The sequence below is a fragment of the Trichomonas vaginalis genome, chromosome VI (assembly GCF_026262505.1).
Source record: "Trichomonas vaginalis G3 chromosome VI, whole genome shotgun sequence".
Lineage (NCBI taxonomy): Eukaryota > Parabasalia > Trichomonadida > Trichomonadidae > Trichomonas > Trichomonas vaginalis.
Genome location: NC_067208.1, coordinates 8394808 through 8420471, shown reverse-complemented (window position 1 = coordinate 8420471; position 25664 = coordinate 8394808). Strand labels below are relative to the sequence as shown.

General features: G+C 33.2%; 5 protein-coding genes and 1 pseudogene across 6 annotated transcripts, besides 3 other annotated features; 1 reads left to right on the top strand and 5 right to left on the bottom strand.

The window, feature by feature from the left end:
• Positions 1-8: 8 nt before the first annotated feature.
• On the bottom strand, positions 9-1026 carry TVAGG3_0828360 (annotated as a pseudogene). The gene has a single exon: positions 128-1011. A coding segment is annotated over exon 1 (884 nt).
• A 6181-nt stretch (positions 1027-7207) lies between these two features.
• On the bottom strand, positions 7208-7903 carry TVAGG3_0828350 (2-5A-dependent ribonuclease family; the record flags this gene model as incomplete). Its single annotated transcript, XM_001307115.2, has 1 exon — positions 7208-7903. One exon carries the CDS (start codon positions 7901-7903, stop codon positions 7208-7210), a length of 696 nt encoding a protein of 231 aa, XP_001307116.2.
• Positions 7904-8200: 297 nt separating this feature from the next.
• Positions 8201-9241: a mobile genetic element.
• A 2737-nt stretch (positions 9242-11978) lies between these two features.
• Positions 11979-13493: a mobile genetic element.
• A 1031-nt stretch (positions 13494-14524) lies between these two features.
• Positions 14525-14651: a mobile genetic element.
• A 308-nt stretch (positions 14652-14959) lies between these two features.
• On the bottom strand, positions 14960-16942 carry TVAGG3_0828310 (protein ubiquitination; the record flags this gene model as incomplete). Its single annotated transcript, XM_001307116.1, has 1 exon — positions 14972-16927. The coding sequence occupies one exon, from the start codon at positions 16925-16927 to the stop codon at positions 14972-14974; it is 1956 nt and encodes a 651-aa protein (XP_001307117.1).
• A 184-nt stretch (positions 16943-17126) lies between these two features.
• On the bottom strand, positions 17127-19943 carry TVAGG3_0828300 (gamete generation protein family; the record flags this gene model as incomplete). The annotated part of the gene is made up of 1 exon (XM_001307117.1): positions 17514-19922. The coding sequence occupies one exon, from the start codon at positions 19920-19922 to the stop codon at positions 17514-17516; it is 2409 nt and encodes an 802-aa protein (XP_001307118.1).
• A 1698-nt stretch (positions 19944-21641) lies between these two features.
• Positions 21642-23492, bottom strand: TVAGG3_0828290 (PEP carboxykin GTP family; the record flags this gene model as incomplete). The annotated part of the gene is made up of 1 exon (XM_001307118.2): positions 21683-23485. The coding sequence occupies one exon, from the start codon at positions 23483-23485 to the stop codon at positions 21683-21685; it is 1803 nt and encodes a 600-aa protein (XP_001307119.1).
• A 122-nt stretch (positions 23493-23614) lies between these two features.
• Positions 23615-25551, top strand: TVAGG3_0828280 (lectin, mannose-binding, 1 family; the record flags this gene model as incomplete). Its single annotated transcript, XM_001307119.1, has 1 exon — positions 24233-25534. One exon carries the CDS (start codon positions 24233-24235, stop codon positions 25532-25534), a length of 1302 nt encoding a protein of 433 aa, XP_001307120.1.
• Positions 25552-25664: the final 113 nt, after the last annotated feature.

Genomic DNA, 25664 nt, shown 5'->3' with positions numbered 1-25664 from the left:
TGAAAATGAAAAAAAAGAAAATGTAGTTAGGCGATAGTATAGATATAAATATATGAATATATATGTATATGAATATCGCCTCATTACATGATAACAAACACTTTATATATAAATATAAATAAAAAAATTAAACAAGAGATTCGATCATACTAGTTATACTGTTCAATGCTGGAAGAACAGAGTCTTCACACTCATCAACACTTTCATTTGACTCTTTAGCCGCTTTGTCGATGTCTAAATAAGTCTTCGCAAAGTCAAGTAAACGACAATCAAATTTGGATGGATCATCTTCATCATACGCGAAGACAATCGAGCTAGAGTACATGCGAGCACCAAACTGTTCGCGCATTTTAGCCATAGATGTCTTCAACTTATTGAGTTTTTCAACAAAAATAGGAATTTGGTTTGGGTAGTGGAAGAAATCTTTCAAGAAGTCGAGAAACTCCGACTTAGAGCATGAATTACCCCATTCGCGTTTAACACAGTTGATGTTCTCTTCAACAGGCCACTTATCTCTGTACGAGAGTACCACATAGCGGCACGGACACGTACACAAAGCTCCGATGATGTAGGGCATGAGCATTTCTTCTTCATACGCTCACGCTTTATTTTAGAGGCACCTAACGCCCAAGTTCTAGTTCCAAGTTTCACGTCTAGAACAGCTGGGCGTGAATAACCATCTGCAATGTCATGCATCATAAGGTATGGTTCTGATTTGTGATTGATTTCAATGTCGCGCTTGACTTCAAGATCAACTTCGTCATCTGAACTAGATAAGTGAACGTTGTTGTCGTCAACAATGCCTTCAACAGAAGGGATGAGTTCGGGCTCTAAGATATTATGCAAACTGCCTACATATGTTTTATAAAATTTCAACTCACGAATTAATTTGCATTTCTTCGCAATGTATCCTTCCCTGAATGGGATAATAACACCATCATGACCAAAGATTTTAGAGCGAAGTAATTGCCCTTGGCTATGGTCTATGTGCAAAGTCATACGAGATGTCATGGTCTAATTTTTTTTGAACGATGAAAAAAAATTTTTTTATAATCAAAATTTAATCGTTTCAGTCAAAAATCAAATTCATTTGAAGCATCAAGAAAGTTTATAATGACATTAAAAGAAATACAAATATGATTAAAATAAACGTGAACGAATAAACTTTTTGTTTCTATTAAACCGCCCCAAAATCTTCATAAAATATAAAAATAAGTTTCAATTTTTTAAAAGGAAATTAGTGTGTATGCAAACTAGTTCTCTGCGATAATTCTTTGAATGATTGAAAATTTATACACATTTGAATGGTATTCTCTCAAAAGTAAAATCAGAAATGTCATCCATCAGCAGTATTATAAGAATAGCAATTAATCGTTACTGATTTTATGATCACGCTTTCAATTTATAATCAATCAAAATTAACGTCCAAATTTGGACTTAATATTTGTAAAGCATATATGAAAAGGTGTTACTTCGTCAAATTGAATGCCCGTAAAATTTTAGAAGTTGGATAATTTTTTATTCAAAGCTGATTAAATCAGAAAATAATTCACATACAATGAAATGTAACTATATTAACATACGATAAATCATAACAAAAATTCACTCCAAATTAAAAAAGTAAAATCTTCATTTTATATTCGCAGTGTCCTGGACAGCTAAATCGCAGATTGACGATTCAGAAGACTTCACGTATACATGAGAATACTAACTCATTAATTTTTACTATATTAACATGATAACACATTTACTTTATTGAAGAAACAGGCTAAGTGCAGAAACTGGTTGCTGATTTGGATTAAGATTATGAATCTTTTTCTAGTTCAGACTATTATCAGATAAATATTCTTTTCATTATTTTAAATTACAAACAAAATTTTTATTATAAATTTACAAAGTCATACTTCTTATAAGTGAATTGAGTGAGTAATCAACATTGTTCTTCCTGATAAATGCCGAATTATTGATTGCCGGTGTTTGTTCTACCTTTGGATGTGGATTAAATTCAAAATTAACTGGAGTTCCTTCAATTCTGTTACCAGCATCAATAACAAATGACTGTTCTTTCTGGTGCTCGATATCTGTCGATGAAGTTTCTTCTTGGCTCTTTGTTTTTCTTAATTTCTTTGTTTTTTCTGGAATTTCTTCGACAACTTTCTTTCCTTTCCTCTTTGTATTAATTTCTTTATCTGAGTCATTAGTATCATGTTTCTTTCCCTTCTTTTTGGGCTTTTCTTCAACTTGATTTTCTTTTGAAGCTTTACTTCGTTTTTCTTTTGGTTTTTCATCATCTGGTTCGTTGTTTTGAGCTTTGCGACCTTTTCTCTTCGGTTTTTCTTCAATTTCGTTTTCGATTTGCTTTGATTTCTTCTTTTTCGGCTTTTCTTCTTCTAAATCTTCCTGAACAGATTTCCTTCCTTTCTTTGTAGGCTTAACTTCTTCGATTTCTTCTGTTTTAACCTTCTTTCCTTTCTTTTTAGTTTTTTCTTCTTGAATTTCAAGATTTTCTTCGACAACTTTCTTTTTCTTCTTTGGTTTTTCTTCTGGTTCTGCAGGAATTTGCTTTTTTGCCCTCTTTGACACTTTTTCTTCATCATTTTCTAAATTTTTAGATTTTGATTTTTCAGATTTCACCGGCAAAGGTTGGATTTCTTGTTTCTTTGCAGCTGCATTAGCAATTGAATTAAATTCCCAATCCATTTCTCCGAGTTTCTTATTCTTTCTTACAGATCTTCTTGAATTCACAGTTTCTTGTTCTTTTGGAGACTCGGTGACCTTTCTAGACTTAATCGTTGGCTTCTGTTCTTCTTCCTCTTCCTCTTCTTCGTTCTCTTCCGTTGGATCATCGAAGTTCCACTGTTTCATCGAATGAAGATTTGAACTTTTAACAGGATTCTCTTCATCTTCGCCACTATCATCATTGAAATTCCAATTCTTGACTTCCATTTGGTTCTTTTGTTTACTTTTGCTTCGAAGATTTGATTGATTTTCTTTTTTAGCTCTTCTTGAAGCAATTTGAATCGGATGGACACTTCCGTAGTGGCTCTGTGTCTCAGTTACTGTTTCTTCAATTACTTCGTATGCTTCTGTATGGTTATCTCCCTCTAATTTCTTTTGAGTCAAAACTCGGGGAAATTCAATGGAAAATCGGCCACAAAAAACAGAAAATGGCTTATCAAAGGGATTATTGCTATCATCGGTACGAGCAGTATACTGGTATCTTGTTAATAACTCAGTTTCCTCTTCAGGAGTCATCTTTCCTTCATTCGTGAGTCTCATTATATCTTCATAAGGCCAAACAATCGAAACATGACGACCATTCTGTACAAGAGTTGCTGCGCATTCATTAAAAGGTGATAATGATGTAGCGTTTGTCCCTTGGAAAGCAATTTTTTCGATCATTTTACATTGTGACAGTTTTTCTCCCATATATTTAATTTCTGCGTTCGAAATCTTCTGGTACGCGATATCAAACTCCTTAAGGGATGGTAATAATGGCAACATATCGCATATAGGAGTGATATCATCCAAAGAATTTTCTTTTGTACCTTCAACTTTGAGAGTTTCTATGGAATTATTGTTGTCTAACAGCATGCAAAGGTCTCCTATGGGTATTTTACTGGGACATCCGCACATACTGACGTATTTTAATTGACATTTTTTAAGAAATACAATTAAATTGGAATTTGTCATGTTTCCATCCCATACAAGTGCTGAAATATTGGATGCGGTTGCTTCTTGAGTGAAACTAGTGATGCTTTTCTCAATTTCGTTGTTAATAATTTTGGTATTTGCAACTGAAACGGTAATTCTGTTGGGATGTGACGCGCAAAGTGTCATAAACCTTGCAAATTCGTTGCTTCCCCATTCTATATCGTCTGCAACGACGTGTAAAAGTTTTTGTGGTAATTTCGAAATTATTTGGCCACAAGATTTGGAATGTACGCATAAATAGTGTATATTATGAGATGGATACTTCGTAATTGCGTTTATAACACCTCCAATTGTTGTTTCTCCGCAATCAATGATACTTAATGAGTGAATATCTAAAGAAAATGGAGCAAAAGCCTCAATATCGAGGTCTTGTATTCCTTGTAATGTCAATGATCGTAAATTGAAGAAGCATTCATGAGAAGTTATGTTGAGAAGCTGTTTATTTGAAATTGATTTCGCAAATGTCAAACTTGTAATTTTGTTTTTCATAACAACTGAAAATAATACGATCAATTCTACGTCCGATATCTCTGCTTTTACGAAAGATAAGGAACATAAGTTCGAATTTTGTATTTGAGTGAATCTTTCGATGAAATTAGGGAAGAATTGGGTCGGCCCATGCTTGAATGTAAGTTTTTCGATCTTGCTGGAAAAATTAAAATATTTAGATAAAATTTCAAAAATATCGAATTTTGTAATGGGATTAAATACTAAATGCTTGAATCCTGAGTTCAAACAAAGTGAATTAAAGAAGATAGGAAAGATTTCTTCTTCCATTGGTAAGTTGTTGAATTTAAAAGAATCATTTTGGTAAAAAACGTCTGTTTGTATATTTCCAATACTTGAAATGTCAAGAGGTTCCTTTAATTGGCTGAGCTGTAGCTGCAGACGCCATAGAAATGATTGAGGTGTTGAATCTGGTAAATTTGGAAATTCGTTTGGAAGAGATATAGCTGAAAACTCTTCTTCGGTTAGAAGTCTATGAGCTTGAGAAACTATTTGAGTAACTAAGTTCTTAGTATTACTTGATGTAAATTTTAATTGTTGATCTCCGAAATCTAAGTTAGCAATAGAAATTTGGATATATCCAACAAGCTTAAGATCGAGAAGGGAATACATGTGTGTTATTTTACATTTATTAAACACATTTTTTGAGGCGATATATAATGAACTTTCAGCCAATGCAAGAACGCATGGAATAAGCTTCTGCTTTTTCCCAAATTTATCTATTTTTTCAATAAAGATAAACTTGATTCCATTCTCTATCGCCAAATTATTTAAAAACGCATATAAATCATCCATCTTTGTCACTTTTTATTCATTTATTCTCAATGAACAAATATGCTTTTGTATATGAAACTTTCATTGTTTTTTGATAAATCTTTCTTATTAATCGTCAAATTCAATTGTTAATACCTCTAAATGTTATTGTCATTTTATTAGAAATTCAAAATTAAGAAAATTACGTGCAGAAAAGAAAAGTGGAGGAGCCTACCAGACACTGATACATAATCAGTGCTTTGTTGGCTTCTATTTCCTCTGGAATTGAAGGGTGAGATGTATATAATATGTCTATACACTGCCCATTTTCGAATTTTATCGAGGGATAATGTGAGGTTCATGGAAAAGTGACGATCATTCTCCGAGTCCACTCGGTATATATCGTTCACATATCAAAATCAAACAAACCTTTCAAAAATTGAACGGGAGCCCGTTAGATTTCCTGATCCATAAAAATATGTAACATTAAAAAAGCATCTTTGAATTGTAATTGAAAATTACGATTTTTCGTGTGACTTTTTCCCTCAATTTTTGAAAAAGTCAGCGTGAAAAACTTACCACCTTTTTTACATTTTTGAATTGAAAATTCAAAAGTGTAAAAAGGATCGTCATTCTTTACGCACTTTTTCAATAAAATTTTTCATTTTTATTTTGAATACTTCACAAATTGAAAAAGTGAAAAAGAACTGATTCTTTTGATCTTCAAAATTTTTGGAATCGAATTTTACATAATTCGATTCCAAAAATTTTGAATTGAAAAAAGAATTTTTATTTTCATAAACTCTAATCAAATTAATTGACACTTTTTTACAATGTGGTGTTTTATGATATTATTGTTGAAAACAATGAAATTAAATAGCAATTTTCAAAATATAGTCCAAAAACACATATCAACTATGAATAATTTACACTTTGATCAATCACCTAATAATGTTTGGGAACTCTTTTACAATACTCCACCTAATTCAGAACCAATTCAAGGTACAAACGTGGAAGCGACATCAACAAATGATGAATGTTCTTATATAAATGTTTGTTCATTGATATTACAACTAAGAGTGCCATTTATTTTAATTCTTGGGAGAAAAAGTTTCTTAACTCTGATTGTTCATTTAATAATTGCAGTAGTAATACAGAAGGTGGATCTATATACTTTAACTGTGATAGTTCGATTGTCCAATACCGAACATGTGGCTACAAATCAAAAACAAACTCTGATTGGGGACATCATTCATATGTTCAATTAGTTTATAATTCAAATAATAAAAATTATCTTTATGAAAGTTCTTTTAATGAATGCGGAAATTTAAAAAAAATCTTATACAAATTTTCTTGGGGTATTATTATTGTCGTCTGGCGGTTTTAGACGACAATGCGAATTTTCAAATAATAGGATTTTTAGCCAGATAAAGAGCTACTCCATATATCATGCGTGTTTGCATACTATATACATAGATGGAATTGATGTTCTTCCTTTATTTAGGTACCGAAACATGCTTGAAAAATCTATTTTTTAGACGACAATGATAATTTTGTCACTTTTCCAGACGACAATAATAATTTGTCACCTTTTTAGACGACAATAATAATTTTGTCACTTTTTCCAGACGACAATAAAACATCCTCAATTTTCTTGATAAAGGAAATATTGAAGTTAAATCAATCAACACAAGTTTCTGTGAAGCAATTTCTCAACCAGGAATATATCTTACAGAAGCGGCAAATCAATGCAACGTAACATACTCATCATTTTATAAGACAATATCAAAAGAAGGCGCTTTAATGACAGAATTTTGTGATATTAATTTTAATATGAATTTTAAATTTTGTAATGTTTTGAATAATGAGCACGCAAAAACTTATATAGGAACTTTCTCTGCGCGTGAATCAACTAATCTTATTGAAAACTGTTCTTTTCTTGGAAATACAGGACCCGGAAAAGAATTTTATCATCAATATTCTGGTTCAATAACAGTTAAAGATTCTTTCTGTGACAGGCCATATAATTCGTTCGGAACAGTTTATTGGAATAATATTCAAAATACATGTTTTATTCAAAATCTCACTCACTTTTCAACACATCTCTGTGAAGCAGGATTTATTACTAAATGTAAAGGACCTGAGAAATCTGCTTCCAATGCGATTCATCAATTATCATTTTCCATGAGACGAGTGCGTTAATTTTTCAAGAATTTATTATTATCATTTTTTATTAAAAAATAAAAATAATAAAAAAAAACCATTTATTTAAAAGAAGATTAATGATATCTTCGTTCTTTGTCTGGAGTGCGACATCTTTAGCTGTGTGTCCTTCGCTGTCAACAACACTCAAATCGAGGTCTTCACGAGAAAGGAGAACTTTGACAACTTCGATTTTTTCGTTTTCAATAGCGTTGAAAATAGGAGTTCGCTTCATCAAGTTCTGACGGTTGACATCGACATTTTCGTGTTGAAGCAACTCTTCGACGAAACTAGTTGAGCCGCATTTAGCGGCAACATGGAGAGGTGTCCACTGGATTGAGTCGACGCAGTTCAAGTCAACGTCATCTCGATCGGCGAAAAGACGGATTAAGTCTGAGAAATCATTAGATGCAGCGATGTGAAGAGGTGTGAAACTAGAATCATCAGGAAGTTGTGGATTGACATCTTTGTCGTTCAGAAGACACTCAACGCACTGTTTGTGGTGGAGAAGAACTGCGTAATGAAGAGCACTGCGATTCTTCTTGTCGACGATGTTCTTCTCGATGCCTGGAAAACTCAAGAGAAGTTCTAAAGCTTCGAAATGTCCGTCACGAGCTGCCCGGATCAATGCTGTACGTGATGAGTTGTTAGTGGCATTGACATCAATGGATGGATCAGAAAGAAGAAGTCGCAGAACACGTGTGTGACCATTAATTGCTCTCAACATAACACTTTAATTGTCAACATCTTCTTACAATTAAAGAATTCTGTAACAAATTCAATTTATTTGATTTATCAGATACTAATGTTTTAAAAAAGCATATTGTTTTGATCAATTTCATCTAATTCAATATTGCATTCTATTACTGCTACTAAACAATTCATTGTTTCGGCATATTCCATACAATTCGTATTTGTCAAAAAATTAAACATCAAATCCCAAATAGGATATAAATGATTTTTGTAGATACTAATTCTCGAAATTAATGTAGAGATGTTGGATATAAGACTAGTCATATATTAAGGGTGCACACGAGAGGATCATGTAAACTTCAGAATTTAGAACCTTATTTTTAGGCATTATCTTGGCTACCTATTTAGGCTCGAAAAGCAAAAAAATATCAAAAAATACAACTTGACTCCATTATGACCCTTTCATGGAGGTAGTTTTTATCCGCTAGTATTTTCCCTTTGAATCTCTTTACAATTCGAAATCAAATTCAAAACTCAGTAGAAGAAAGGAAGAATCGACTTACTACGGTTGTAATACGAATAAATACATATATTTAATTATTTTTATTTACATAATAATTGTTTGAAGCTCATATTCCAACAAATTTTTAAATAAAAACATTAAAATGTTGAAAATGTTCATATATTTTAATAGGGTTTTGGCACTTTATTGAGGAATTACTACATACATAGTCGAACTGAACTTGATATTTTGAAATTTAAATTATTTATCAAAATTAAAATTTAACTTGAAATTTATAATTATTTAGTCATATTTTGCATAATTCTAAGTAGATTTTGTAAAAAATCAAGAAAGAAAAATTTTAACGTGCTTTATTTTTTCTTTTTTATAATAATACATATTATTATATAATTAACATATTCATAATGTTTCACCCTTTCAAAAATATAATCCTCCTCCTCTCAAATAAACGTACATACGGGTGGCCTCTTTTTTCAAAAAATTAAAATTTGAAATTTTGGGCTCAAATATTAGAGATTTTTTCAACCTTCAACGATATATGTTGTCTATATCAGACCTCCTTTCTTTTTGATACTTAACATTGTTCCTAAATCTTAGCCGTTAAGGCTGTTCTGAAAATATTTTTTTTCGAAAAAATTCGAAAAAAATTCTTAAAATTCAAAAATCCCTTAATTCCTGAGGATTTTGGAAAAAAGTTTTTACATGAACATGTGTATATTATATGAAGTATATTGATAAGGTAAAAATCAAATTTTATTGCATATTCATCGAGAAAATAAACTAACGAATCCCTCAAAATTGAGAGGGTAATCCTCCTCCTCTCAAATAAACGTACATACGGGTGCACCCTTAAGTATATCAATAATGTTTTCTTAGTTTACATATTATTGATATTTGTATCATGCTGAAATGTGAGATCAATTCGATTGTATCATCGCTTATCTTGATGTGGTAAATTTTTGTCATTTCAACTATAAATGGAATAATTATAGGTTCAAAACGAACAGTGTAAATGTCGTCGAACATTTCAATGCATACGAATTTGAAATCAATATGTGTATCTTCTACAAGGTACTGATCAATGTATGATTTAAATTTTTAGAAAATTATCTCTGTTTTAGTTTAATAAAATAATATTGCGCGGTGAATTTGTATCTCAAAATTATGTAACTGTATCGGTAACAACTTCAAATGTCTTATTGACAAGATTTGTAAAAAAAAATCAAAAATATACTTGAGATCATATAAATGTGCTCTTCTCTTTATAACGTAAGAATTGATCAAAGATAACATGTGTACTACTGATTGATTTTGGAGGATTGCTATGATTAGAGACGATTTGATTAAATAATTCAATGAAAAATGGACTATTTGATTCATCAATTAGGAGATTCGATTGTTTGTATTCGATTGCACTTCTGCATTTGGTGAATTAGTTGTATCGTAAATCAAGGAAAGTTAATCATCTGCTGTGATACTCTTAAAAAATTAAAAGAACGAATTTTTTTTCTAAATACAATTAATGGCATCAGATGATTAGATTACTTTTTTAGAAATCATCAATCAAATTTGGCATATTTTTGAAAGAATATCTAAAGACAAGACACCCAATAAGAGTTTTTGTGCATACGGTTCTCGGGCGCCTATGTCACATTCACAAAGGACTCCGTCTTTATTAGCAAACTCAGAAGAAATGTTTAACAAAAGAAAAATTATTTCATCAAGACTAATAAATGTTTTAAAAAAGCAAATCACATCATTAACATATCAGTTTTAATTACAAAACTCAACGATACATAACAAATTTCTTCGAAATTTAAATTCTCATTAAAAAATTCTTTTGATACAAATTAAATAGCTACATATTCGATTTTCCCATTGATACGAACTTATTGTTTTCATTCAAGATTTACAAGAAATCAAATACTTATTTCACAACAACAAATATCTATTTTTACTCAAACACGAGCATGTATTTACTAATAAATTCATGTTTTTACATCATTACATTTGACAATACTATCAAAACAACCCCAAAATCAAACTAATTTTCGATATTCTTTATTCAGACCAGAGAATTCATATAAATCATCGATTACTCAAATTTAAGTATTCATTTAATGTAATAATTGTTAGATATTAGGCGTTTTATATAAAGATTCTCCCTATTTCAAATTTTCAAGCGAATTAAGTCGATATTTCATACATTTTATAATATACAAATCATGTGTAAGTACAATAGCTTTAATTATTTACAATATTGATCATTTTATTACGAAATCCAAAAATTTAATCAGCAAAATCGATGTTTTTATATAAGATTAGAATGATTTACATCATTGTTTCCATGCACTAGCTGTTAAAATGCTGATGACAGCTAAAAGAATCGCAATTTCATAACTTGAATATAAGATTCAAATGAATCGGCATTATTTGACATTTACATCATTGAAATGTCAAATAATGCCGATTCATTTTTTTGATGAAAACAATGAAATTCAATCACGATTTTCAGATAACAGTATCAAAACACACATCAACTATAAATAATTTACACTTTGATCAATTACCTAATAATGTTTGGGAACTATTTTACAATACATCAACTAATTTAAAACCAATTCAAGGTACAAACGTTCAAGCAACATCAACGAATAATGAGTGCTTCTTATATAACTGTATATTCATTGATATTACGACCAATAGTGCCATTTATTTTACGAATACAAGCAATAAATTTCTTAACTCAGATTGTTCATTTACTAACTGCAGCAGTAATACAAATGGTGGATCTATCTACTTTAACTGTAAAAGTTCCATTGTCCAATACCGAACATGTGGCTACAAATCAAAAACAAACTCCTGGGGACATCATTCATATGTTTACATAATTAGAAATTCAAATAATAAAAATTATCTTTATGAAAGTTCTTTTTATGAATGCGGAAATTTAGAAAAATATTATACAAATTATCTTTGTTATGGAAATATTGGAGTTAAATCAATCAACACAAGTTTCTGTAAAGCATACTGGGGATCAGGAATTCGTCTAGAAAACCCAACAAGTCTAAGTAATGTAACATATTCATCATTTTGTAACACAACATCAAATTATAGAATTTTACAATTAATATGGATTGAGTATAATTTTAATTTTTGTAATGTTTTGAATAATAAACTCATATATTCTAATTGTGGAACATTCTGGGCAGTTGAATCAACTGTTCTTATTGAAAACTGTTCATTTCTTGGAAACACAGGACCAGGAGTAGAATTTTATCAAGATCGTTCTGGTTCAATTACAGTTCAAGATTCTTTCTGTGACAGAATAGGTAAAACAACAGGATCAGTTAAAACAAATAATGTTCAAAATATATATTCTATTCATAATCTTTCTCACTTTTCATCATATCTGTGTGAAACAGAGTTTCCTATTATAGATAAAAAGCCTATGAGATCTGCTTTTGATTTATATCATCAATTTTCCTTTAGACGAAGGCGTTAATATTCATGATTTATGAATTTATATAATCAAAAAATTGTAATTAAAGACCATTATTAACGAAAGCATTCATCAATTGTTTAAGGCTCCGGTCCCACCCTCTCAATTTTAAAAGTTTTAATATCTCCACCAATATGAGTTTTTGATACTTTTATTTTAGTACATAATATCATTATGTAATACACTATAGTATAGTATATTTAAACTGAGTATTACTATTATAGTTCATCTTATCTGAGAATTCGGTATTTTGACAAATTTCAACTTTGACCGGTAAAACTATTTATAATCAAAAAAGCCCACGACATTTTATAGCATATTAGTGATACATTATATTGTTATTAGTAAACTTGATTTACAATCTCTTCTAGATGAGTAATTTGTTTTTTTGAAAAAATCTGACAAATCACTTTTTGACAGAATCTAGATATTTTTGATTTGTGAAAGTTTTAATAATATGATAAGGTTTATATATGCTATCATAATATAATAAAATCATATAATATTACATTATCGCTATATATGTCGAATATTAAAAAATTGTATATTAACATTTTTGTCATATCTTGATAATAAAGAAAAAACTCTCAGTTCCCCTTCGACAAATTGTTAGAATGCAACTAAAGTTTATTTTGATATAGTGAGTTTGCTTCTAAAAAATATATGAAAGAATAATTAGATTTGCAAGACCCCTATAAAAAACGATTTTTGCGTCGAGAATAACTTCATGCACGATTAATTGATATGATAATAAAAATCATATATGATAATTACTTAATATAGGCAACAATATTGTATTAATCACTTTTTGTCAAAACGGTTTTTCGATAATTGAGTATTCAATTTTCCAAAAATCCATTCAATAATTTGATTTATAATTCAACGTATAAGAAAAAACTCTCAGTTCCCCTTCGACAATTTGTAAAGAAAATTATATAGTTTCTGTCGACACTATTTGTATATTCTACCTTCTTCGGTATTTCGAAGAATTAGGTTTGCAAATTTGATATTTTTGATGTATTTTTTCAAATTGAGAGTATTTTTGACGATAGAAGTAGGTGTTTTTTGAATTACAATTTTATATTGATGTGCATGATAAAAATTTGAACTTATATTATGGTGACATAGTATAAGTCATAATGTATTAATATACAAAAGATATTATCAAAAAATTCCTTTCCAATATGTATAAACAAATCGATTTTTTAAATTAAATTTAAACCTTAAACTCAATATATTAAAAAGTGACATTATTTTAATTAGAAGTACAAAAATCCATAGTCATAGAATTATCAAATGATTGAAAATTGTTATAATTGGGCACATTATACTCATTTATGAATTTACTATACTATATACTTTGCAAATTTAAAAATCCAAATTTTCAATTTTTAAAATATCATTATTTATCATATATCAAATAGTAAAGTTAGTATATATCATGTTTAAAACGATAATATAGTCAAATTCGAAAATTTTAAAAATAGATAATATTTAATTTTTACAAAATATTGGTATATGTGCAATCTATTGGTATATTTTTACTCCTTATTAGACACTCGTCCTAACTATATGCAGTAATCATGCAGGACCGGAGCCTTAAATATGGAAATATTGAAGTTAAATCAATCAACACAAGTTTCTGTGAAGCAGACTATGACTCAGGAATACTTCTAAATCAACCAACAAGTCTAAGTAACGTAACATATTCATCATTTTGTAACACAACATCAAATTATAATATTTTTGAATTAAATTGGGGTAACTATAATTTTAATTTTTGTAATGTTTTGAATAATGAACACAAAAAATCTGATTATGGAACATTCTGTGCATTTGGATCAACTGTTCTTATTGAAAACTGTTCATTTCTTGGAAACACAGGACCAGGAGTAGAATTTTATCAAGATTATTCTGGTTCAATTACAGTTCAAGATTCTTTCTGTGACAGAATAATAGATAAAACATATCAATCAGTTATAACAAATAATGTTCAAAATATATATTCTATTCATAATCTTTCTCACTTTTCATCATATCTGTGTGAAACAGAGTTTCCTATTATAGATAAAAAGCCTATGAGATCTGCTTTTGATTTATATCATCAATTTTCCTTTAGACGAAGGCGTTAATATTCATGATTTATGAATTTATATAATCAAAAAATTGTAATTAAAGACCATTATTAACGAAAGCATTCATCAATTGTTTAATATCAATTGAAATATGAAAAACTTTATATTCAAAAGATGATGCGGCTTGATTTCTCAATTTAATTTTCAAAGAGTTCGTATTTGTTACAGTGAATTTAAATAATTAGTACTGATATAGTAATGCAATAATATCGGGAACATGGCTCTTAATTTCGAAATAGGTTTTCTTTGTAAGGCATCTAAGTATTAACAAACTGATATTTCAATAAAGAGTTCAATATTATAATAGAAATTTGCTATGACAGAAAGAATAAAACTATAGCAAAAAGAATTATTGTTATTTCGATGATATTTTGTAATATTCTTCGTTTACAAATGATTGGACATTGTATCTTGGGGAGATGTTGGATAATAAATTTAACGATTTCTTATTCAATTCTATTATATCATTGCTATCTTGAAGTGGAAAATTTTTCTTAAGAGTGCACTTACACCTGTATTACATGTCCTTCGATTCAGATGTTTAAGGTTAATTTTCAATGACACTTCACGCCATTTGTCAGAAATTTGAATTAAAGTCAGATACGCGTAAGTGCACCCTTAAGAACATTTGTCATTACAAGTATAAGTAAAGACACTCAAGATGCATTTTTGTCATTCAATAATCTATTCTCTCGCTATTGCAAACAATTTCAAATGTCGCATTCAATTTCTGTGTAATACAATATCATTCACTAGGATCAGTTTATTCATAACTTTACTCACTTTTCAACATATTTCTGTAAAGCAGGATAAATATGCTTCCAATACGTAACATCATTTATCATTTTCCTTTAGACAAGTGCGTTAATTTTTCAAGGATTTATTATTATCGTTTTTTATTATTAAAAATAATTTTTTTACAAACAAAAAAAATAAAAAAACTCATTTATTTAAAAGAAGATTAATGATATCTTCGTTCTTTGTCTGGAGTGCGACATCTTTAGCTGTGTGTCCTTCGCTGTCAACAACACTCAAATCGAGGTCTTCACGAGAAAGGAGAACTTTGACAACTTCGATTTTTTCGTTTTCAATAGCGTTGAAAATAGGAGTTCGCTTCATCAAGTTCTGACGGTTGACATCGACATTTTCGTGTTGAAGCAACTCTTCGACGAAACTAGTTGAGCCGCATTTAGCGGCAACATGGAGAGGTGTCCACTGGATTGAGTCGACGCAGTTCAAGTCAACGTCATCTCGATCGGCGAAAAGACGGATTAAGTCTGAGAAATCATTAGATGCAGCGATGTGAAGAGGTGTGAAACTAGAATCATCAGGAAGTTGTGGATTGACATCTTTGTCGTTCAGAAGACACTCAACGCACTGTTTGTGGTGGAGAAGAACTGCGTAATGAAGAGCACTGCGATTCTTCTTGTCGACGATGTTCTTCTCGATGCCTGGAAAACTCAAGAGAAGTTCTAAAGCTTCGAAATGTCCGTCACGAGCTGCCCGGATCAATGCTGTACGTGATGAGTTGTTAGTGGCATTGACATCAATGGATGGATCAGAAAGAAGAAGTCGCAGAACACGTGTGTGACCATTAATTGCACCACGATGAAGAGCGGTCCATCCTTTGTCATCTTTGTTGTTGATCAGAACATCACCGCTTTTCTGGAGGATGGAAACAACTTCCGCGTTTCCTGCTTCAGCGGCATACATAAGTGGTGTCCATCCCATCGAATCAACAACACCTGGAATGGCTCCATGAGAAAGAAGGTAGTCGAGGACACAAACGTTGTCTGATAGGGCCGCCGCGCATAACATTGGTGTAGCTTCGACTTTGAAGTCTTCCTGGCTGATGTTGTTGAAGTAAAGAGTGTAGAACCAATGGAAAATCTCAAAGTGATGGTACTGAATCGCGACTGATATCAGATGTTTCGGTGGTTGGTTGTTTGGAACGATGCTACGTATGATTTCGATATTGCCACCTGCAATGGCATATGTAAGAACATCCCAGCCGTTGTCTGATTTGAGTTTTAGATCGGCACCGTTCATTACCATGAATTTGAAGCATTTTACGCAGCCATAAAATGCGGCAATAGAAATAAGTGGAGGATGTGTGTTCAGTTCATCAACTGATTCAAGAATTGTAGGGTTAATTCGGAAGTTTGGATCAAATTTGCCTGATTCGGCAATCTCTTGAAGGCATTGAAGGTTATCACGATGGAGAGCCATAATAATAGAACCGTTTTGGAATGGGTCCATCTTGAAAAAACTAAATTCTTGTTGTCGAATAATAAGGAATTCCCTGTAGAATTGGCTCTCGCCAGTAGTAGAGTTAGTACACAGCGGATCGTTTGCGATCTTGTTTTCAAGCTTTTCGTATTCTTGTGGGAGTCGATCTTTCAATAAATGTCCAAATATAGAAAGGAAGCAAATAATGAACAATGTGTTCATACTTTCGCCACTGTACCAGTTTCTTGATTTTTTGTATGTTGTGAAAAACAGCTTTTCAAGCATGTGAAGTAAAACATCCAAAGAAATAATATTTTGCTCTACAACTTCACGAAGGAATAAGTAGGATGAAATGAATGACTTTTGGAAAGGATATCGTTGAAGGATTTCTTTTGAAAGCAAGAAAATAAAAATTTTAGGAATATTTTTCATTTTCTCGTTATTTTTAGCTTCTTCGTACAGGAGTCCGATAATCCTAACAGCAGGGATTGGGAATCTCCTACGGTATTTGTAGGAAAGCAGTAAATTGTGTAAAATAATGTGTTGGCCTTCTTCAGAGTTAATGAAAGATGTGTTCATGATCTTTTCGAATACTTCTTGATAATTATCTTTTGTCATTGTGATCAGCCATTGCTGAAGTTTAATTATCTCTGCATTCGAAAATTCCATTTTTGTCACTTTTTTATAAATCATTAGAATCGAATGAAATGACATCATTTTGGTTCTTGTAATCAGTACGATAGTATAAAATCCTTATATTGGGGATCTGGAACCTTTATCGCTATGTATTACTTCTCTATTTTTTAGTAATGAAATTTCCAAAATCTTCAAAATCTAACAACCTTAGATTAAAAATATTTGGCATAGGCTCTGTCATTGAATTATTTTGGCGATATCTGGAATTTCATACTTTAGTCAAAAAAAAATAAAATTATTGGAAATAAAGTTAAATAAACTATTGTTGAAAAGTCTAAAATAACTTAAATAGTATTATTTAAGCGTGTGCAAAAGATGTGAAAGTATATTGAATTCTTCATGGAACTTCCATATTTTGACCAGTTAATGTTTGAAACCAATATGCTATCATATGGAATGGAGAAAACTATAGTTAAATTTAGTAATACTGCTTTTGATATTTTTTGAAATTTATTTTTAAATTATTGAATGATTTTGACTTTAAATGTATCAGTTCATAGAAAAGAAAAACGTTTTGAACATAAATTTCATTTAATTACAAAAAAAATTAGAATAAAAATTAATATTTCTTGTTATAAAAGCCTAAATCTGAGGTTTTTGCAGTTTTTTCAGCTTCTAATAAGTGTTTGACTAAATCTCCATATAAAGGATGATCAGTATCAGGAATATCTCGGCCAGGTTTTGCAGCACCGTCTCTGATCATTAAATACTGCAAAGACATTGTATCCAGTGTCTCTCCAACAGTTAAAATGACCTCAGGAGCCGAAGCAGTGCCTACAACGTGAGCTTGTAACGCTTGTTTGCTTCCTATTGTGTTGTGGAGGTATCTAACGACCATATCTTGGTTGGTATCGAACAATGATAGGAAGGCAAGCTTCATTGTCATACCAATTGCTTGAATTCCGGCTAATTGGTCGGTAATTCTGCGTAATTCTTCAATTAAGCCATGTACAACAAATCCGTAGTCGATAAGATGCAATGTTACTGCATGGCCTTCGACTTTTTTGACTAAAGCTCTGTATGCGAAATTATTTCTAACAAAAAGAACCAAATTTCCTTGTTTTGGATTGGGCATTAAATCCAGGGACTCGAATCTGATGGAGTTCATCGAGTTTGGCTTAGTTTGAACAGCAATTGTGAGCGGATCAATAACTTTTGTTACATAAACGGAAACAAGGGCCGGGGGCTGTGGTGGAATAGGGAATAATCTCTTTGCACGTGACCAATCACCTATTTTTGCATCTTGGGCTTGTTTTTGGTACTGTTTTAAGTTATCATCTTTTAATAATCTGACGTAACCATTCTTTAAGAGATCAATTCTTATGTCGGCATTATTCTCACCCATTCCGAAGTAACCACTGACCGTTCCATTGGATATATCCGTTCCTCCGATAACAAATGTGATTTCCCTGTTCAAATAATTAGTTCTGAGGTAATCAACGGCGACTTCTGTTATATATTCTTCAGGAGAAAAGGCTTCAATGTCCTTTAATGAGAACTGAATTCGATAATTCGGATCCAAAACGTCAATTAAAAACGACATAGGCGAATAAACGGCGCTAATAATTCCTTGTTTTTTCTTTTCACCGGTTGTTCTAGCAAATTCCGATAATTGCATTTCACTTGGTACGATATACGAAATCGCTCTTTTTTGTTGAGGCTGAGGAGCCTTCCCAGCAGCTGCTTCTATTGCTTTCATGCCTTTAGGTGGTTTAATGACACCGCTAGAGCAAATCGTTGCTAAGCCGTTCTTAACCATGTATTCTTGAATCATTACTTCAGCATTTGCTGACTGTCTGACGTGTACGGTACCGTAATTTATGTCCCCGAATGTATCGTTGACCTCAACTCTGACTGTTTTACCTACTTGTTCCCTTAAATATTCGTAAGCTTCGTATCCACCGGGTTCTGATGTGATATTGACTCCGAAAGCTGGAACAAGGATCGCGTTGAGTGTAATTATGACTTCATGCTGTTGGTCTTTTGGACGGATGGACAGTTTTGAAGTAGATATGATTTCAATTATTGTTCCTTCGAATTCTGGAGGAAGCGGAGGGTCCTGGAGAGGAAGGTATGTTTGCCAAAGACCGAGTTTGCGATTGATGGCTCGTTTCTCGAAGACTTCGAGATTATTTGAATCAGATCTGTAAAAACAAGTAACTTCGTTAAGCATTGCGTAGCCCTTTTGAAGTAGTATCGATGCGAAATCAAGTCCGTTGACAGTAATGACGCCCATAAGCATTTTCTTTTTATTGATTTGTAGAACACGAACTCTGAGATGTTCTGAGAGTAGTAGATCGGCAATAAATCTGTTAACTTCGTTTCTGAACTCAGGTGGCATCGGCGGCATGAATATTCCGCAAATTTCGAGTTCAACAATGGCTGTTTCTTCTGGTAAATATAGTGTTGCAGTACAATTATTATCGAAGTCTGTTAAAAATGCAGTAAATTCCGTTTTCTGATAAATTTGTTCGATATTTGGCGGGCCGCACTCCAATTTCTTTGATGTAGACCAAATTCCAAGGTTTTTGCTTTTCGCTTGGGATTCTAATGGCTTCAGACGCTCCGGATCGAAGTCATTAATACGTTTTGCGCAGCCAGTTACGATTAACCTTTCGCAAACATCTTTTCCATCATGGACAGTGCGGACTTCTGTTGTAATTACTTCTACTTCGCCTATTAATGGGACTTTAATAAGTTCAGATGATCTCGAAATTTCAGGAACTCGTAAAAGAACTGTTTTTGTCTTTAAAATGCTACGAAGTGCTTTCCATGCTTCAATTCCGTATGGTTCATCAACACCAGATGAAGTGAAAAATGATAAATTTGGTGCTTGGCAACCAGCGATTTTAATTACTTTATTTCCTGTTTCGAAACCTGTGTATTTTACACAGATTGTGTCTCCTGAGAGAACTGCAATGACTGATGCTCGTCGCCATTCGTAAATAGGTCCCTCTGAGTCAGTCATTTTTCTATTTCAGATAATTTTTTTTTCTCCCGCTTGTGACAAATTTGCTAATCATTGTCAAAATAAAGAGTATGCAGCTATGTAAAATCCTATCCTTTATCATCTATGGAAAACCCTTATCAAAATTGATTTTGTTGCTTCAATCGATAATCACCACAAATATCAAGCATTGCAATTTGAAGCGTATGACCTACAATTATAATATGGAGCAATCACATTGTTCTTTAACATTGTTCGTGGATGCATGATGCTCATTAATGAAACTCTTGCTGAGATCAGTGCAAATAATGAGATGATTGTAGATATTAATATACAGTTCAGTCTAGACAGATTTTGGTCAACAAAACCAAATTGAAATTTTTGGAAAAGCCAAATTCATAATGATTTGTTAATAAATATTTATATTTTTGCTATTTGAAGTACGTTCGCCTTAAGATCATCAAATAAATATTTCATATTTTTTAGTTTCCTCTGAGGTATCCTTACCTCTTTGAATACACAGGTGCAAAACAAGATGTTATCCTAAATCCATCTAATTATCTCATCCGCGTATGGGGTGCCCAAGGAGGATACATCTATAATCAGAGCTCTGGCCTTGGTGCATACACAGAAGCAGTTTTCAGCATCCAACGCCAAACCACTCTAAATATTTATGTTGGAAGCCAAGGGAAATGCGGTAATAGTAAGCTTTCCTCAAATTTTTATAAAGCTGGTATTAATTCGATTGGTTCTGACGGAAATATTTCTTGCACTGGTGGTGGGTCGACGTTTGTCAGTGTAAATAACAATATTTCTGATATTATTATCGCCTCTGGCTCGGGTGGTGGATCAGGAGCCTGTAAAAAAGAATTTTCCGGCGGTTATGGGGGATATAACGGAGAAAAAGCAGGCGGTACTCAAATTCAAGGGGGTTCTGGAAGTCATTATGAAAAATTTGGTGTATCGTGTGATTCTTTGCCCGGAAAAAAGTTGGAAGGTGGAAATGCTATAAGTTGCTGGGCCGCCTCGTCAGGAGGCGGTGGGGGGTGGTTACTATGGCGGTGGTGGAGGCGTGGACCTCCAAGGTGGTGGTGGTGGAAGTAGCTTCGTAAGAGGAGACCTATCATCAGCCACTTTTTATAATGGAAGTGAAACCTTCCAGTCCCCCTATGGCGTTCCTGAAAGAGGCCATTCTGGCAACGGATTTATAATCATACAACCAATGCTCGTTTGTTCTTTCAACAACAAAGTATACTTTAGCGTTGACTTTTCACCATTTTTAATTTTCATTTTGTTTAATCCTAAATAAAACACTACATAATCTCAGTAACTACAAGGAAAAATACAAATTTTTCGATGATATTAATAAAATTGACTGAATTATTAGAAATTCTAATTTATAGACTGATTCTATGTCACAAAATTATAACTGTTCAATATCAATAAGATCTTTTATAGCAAGAAAAGCATTATTTTTATAGTATCACATTCAATCTATATTTCAAACCCATGAATCTTACATTTACAATAAAAAAACTCTAATGAATACGCATTCCTAAAGTTCTCACTTCAAAAACATCTAACTTATACTAGCCAAAAACGAATTCGAAATTTTTCATTGAATTGAAAATATAAATTAAGAACTCATTGACAACATGCAATTATGTTTGAGCTATAAAAAATCAACTTCATAAGCATAATGAGACGTTGATAAGCTTTCAAAAAAAGTTATAAAAATTTGAAGTTAAATTATAAAATCATTCAGAAAGTTTTAAAAAGATTTACTGGCAACGCTTAAGGATTTCCTGAGAAACGTCGAGGAGTTCCTGGGAAACGTGGCCGATTGTGTTCTTAAGGTAGTCATCGTTAGCAGCGACCTGGGCCTTGATCTTCTCCTTATCCTGGTGCATGAGCTCCTGGAACTGCTCCTTTGTGAAGTTGAGGCCATCCCAATCGATATCCTCGTACTCTGGGACGTAGCCGAGTGGAGAAAGGTGTGTTGGGGCCTTGCCGTAGAGTCTGTTGACCATCCAGCCGAGAACACGAGCGTTCTGACCGTAGCCTGGCCAAAGGAACTTGCCAGCTGGGGACTTACGGAACCAGTTGACGTGGAAGACAATTGGTGTCTTGGCGAGCTTGGCCATCTCAAGGTAGTGCTTGAAGTAGTCACCCATATGGTAGCCGCAGAATGGAAGCATAGCGAATGGATCGCGGCGGAGAGCACCGAGCTTACCATCGGCAGCAGCGGCTGTCTGTTCGGAACCAACTGTAGCACCAAGGTAAACACCGTGAGCCCATGATGTAGCCTGGAAGACGAGTGGGATATCGTTCATGCGGCGGCCACCATAGACGAAGATGGAGACTGGAACACCGGCTGGGTTCTCCCAATCTGGATCAATGCATGGGCAGTTAGCAGCTGGAGCAGCGAAGCGGGAGTTTGGATGTGATGAGACACGGCCGCAATCTGGTGTCCAGTCCTTGTTCTGCCAGTCGATAAGGTGCTTTGGCTTCTCCTCTGTCATGCCCTCCCACCAGACATCGCCGTCATCTGTAAGAGCGACGTTTGTGAAGATTGTGTTACGAGCGCAGGAGAGAAGAGCGTTTGGATTTGTTGTCATAGCTGTGCCTGGGGCAACACCGAAGAAACCGTTTTCTGGGTTGATGGCGCGAAGTTCACCATCCTTGTTTGGCTTGATCCAAGCGATATCATCACCGACTGTTGTGACTTCCCAGCCCTTCTTGCGGAGTTCCTCTGGTGGGATCAACATGGCGAAGTTTGTCTTGCCGCAAGCTGATGGGAATGCAGCTGTGACGAATGTCTTCTTGCCTTCTGGGTTCTTGACGCCAAGAATAAGCATGTGCTCAGCGAGCCAGCCTTCCTTGCGGGCGAGGTTGGAGCCGATACGGAGAGCGAAGCACTTCTTGCCGAGAAGAGCGTTGCCACCATAGCCAGAGCCATAAGACCAGATAGCCTGTTCCTCTGGGTAGTGTGTGATGTATGTGTTCTCTGGGTCGCATGGCCAAGCAACATCCTGGCGGCCATCCTTAAGTGGGTAACCAACAGAGTGGACGCATGGGATGAAGTCGCCGTTCTCACCGATGCATTCGAGAACCTTTGTGGAAACACGTGTCATGATTCTCATTGAGACAACGACGTATGGAGAGTCGGAAATCTCGACACCGTTCTTACCGATGGAGGATCCGATTGGGCCCATTGAGAATGGGATGACGTACATTGTACGGCCTTCCATGCAGCCGTTGTAGAGACCACGGAGCTTCTTCTTCATGACTTCTGGATCTTCCCAGTGGTTTGTTGGTCCTGCGTCCTCTTTGTTCTTGGAGCAGATGAATGTACGGGACTCAACACGAGCGACATCGCGTGGGTCGGAGTGGTAAAGGTAGCAGCCTGGGCGCTTCTCCTGGTTAAGCTTGATGGCCATCTTGGAGTCAACCATTTGCTTGAAAAGCATATCAGCTTGTTCCTGGGAACCATCAATCCACATAACATCCTTTGGCTTGCAAAGGGCGACGAACTCGTCGACGAATGCCTGAACTTTCTTGCTCTTGTTAAATGCCTGAGCCATAACAAATAAAAATGAAGAGAAAATTAAACGATTCTCAATTTCTTTCAATTAAGAACCAATGAGTGGTCGATCGTTTTTCTCAAAAATTGAATGTGTATCGTCAATAATTTTTTCTGTCAATAAGTGGTCGGAGGAATTGTTTTTCTGAATGAGGAGAAAACGTAATGGGACACATTTCTCAATGTGCGTTTTATGTTTTTATAAGTTATCTATGAATCAAAATGTCATTCTATTCATATTGAGGATTCATCAATTTCGAAAACATGTTAGAACACATATATTTCTATTAGTAATATCTATGTTTTATGATTTTAAAGAATATTTACTGAGTATTTTTTCTTTAACGATGGTTTTCTCGATAATTTCAAAAATAATCATGTTTACAAAGTCACGTTGAGATATATTACTATAATGTTTGTATTTGCCATCAATAATTTTGTACATTTGATACCTTTAAACTGCGATCAATGTTAGTTTTATGCTTGAATATGAATGTTTTGTTTTGAACGCTCCAAACGCTTTCATCCTACTAGAATATCTTGTATAATTGTTTGAAATTGAGCGTACGTCTGCTCATGACGTAAAGGAATTCAATATTTTAATTTATCGTATATTAGATTTCACAAATCAAATCGGTACTACTCGATGCGAGCTTACACTCTTATTAGAGATTACGTATATAAGTAGTAATGGCATAATCTCTTATTCTGATTGAACCCTCACGTGATTTCACGCCCGTAACGTCAAATGTTGTTTTCGTATTTCTCTTTAGGAAGTTGTAAGTCATTGCTTGATTTGCAAGAGCCATTTAGACTTGATGAAAACAGTACAATAAATACATGGAGTTTTTTCGGTAATACTCAAATTTATTCCGATCAAATTGTTTTATTACCACCAATTAGAAGATCAAAGGGCTCAATGTGGTCAAAAGCAATTCTTCCAGACGATTCTTGGTCTATTAGAGTCGATTTAACAGTCATACAACCACATGAAGAGTTAAGTTTCGCTTTATTTTATACTAGTGATGCCGCATCAGATACGTCTTTCAATGGAGGTCCTTCTGCATTCAAAGGATTAGCTATTATCGGAGAGTTTATTAGAATTAATGAAACAACAAAGAAATTTACTTTGAATTCACTTCAATCTGATGGATCAATCGATTTAAGAACTGTCGCATTACCTAATCCAGATCTTACTTTTGATGTTGAAGATGATTTTACCTTCGGATTAATTTTCGGAATTTCGAATAATCAAATTTACACTGCTGTTGATCCAGGAGATGGTCAACTTATTCGAGGATCTAGACAAAAGGCAGAATTTGACTATAGTGAATTCTATTTAGGCCTTACCGCTCAAAATAAAGCTTATGAATCAGGATTATTACTTTCAAAGCTTCAACTCTCAATGGAAGGCGATATTTCAGATAAAAGTCATGATATGGATAACTTCTACCAGCCAGAAACCCATACAAATACTAATGATTCGTATTATGATACACTTCATTACAAACACAACGCTTTTAAAGAGATGGAGAAGCAGTATACACTTGGCAGAGCAGCCTCATATAACGTACAACACGGAGGACTCTATAATTCCACGTCTTACAGTACAGTTTTAGATTTAATTGACGAAGCATTCAAAGCAACAGAAAGTATGGCCACTTTTAAGAATATTAACGAGTATATAAAGACAGATTTAGCGAAATACGTTCAAGATTGGCAAGGAGTCATGACTGAGGCTTGTAGATCAATGGGCGAGGTTAATAAGTCAATATATGATAACTATGTAAGTGCTAATGACATGCTTGGCTATTTTAATCAATCTGTCAATCAAGTTTTCAAATCTATTTTCAAATCTAGTCGTAATTTTACAAATGAGCTTATTAATCTCAGTAAAGTGGAGATTAAATTTGATTTGCCTAAGAAAACATCAATTTTGTCTTATATTTTCATTTTTATTTGTGTTATTGAATTATTTGTTACTTTCTTTTTATTTACACACATGGATGAGATAACTAAAGCAGTTCATCTTCCTGGAGCATTCCTATAACTTTGTTTTTTGTTTATTGTTAATAAATAAAATCGAATTTTTTGTTTTTATTAAATTCATAGCTAATTTTTCCATTTTTAGATCGTAATGATCTAAAAAGACTATATGAAAGAAGAAATTTCTATATCAT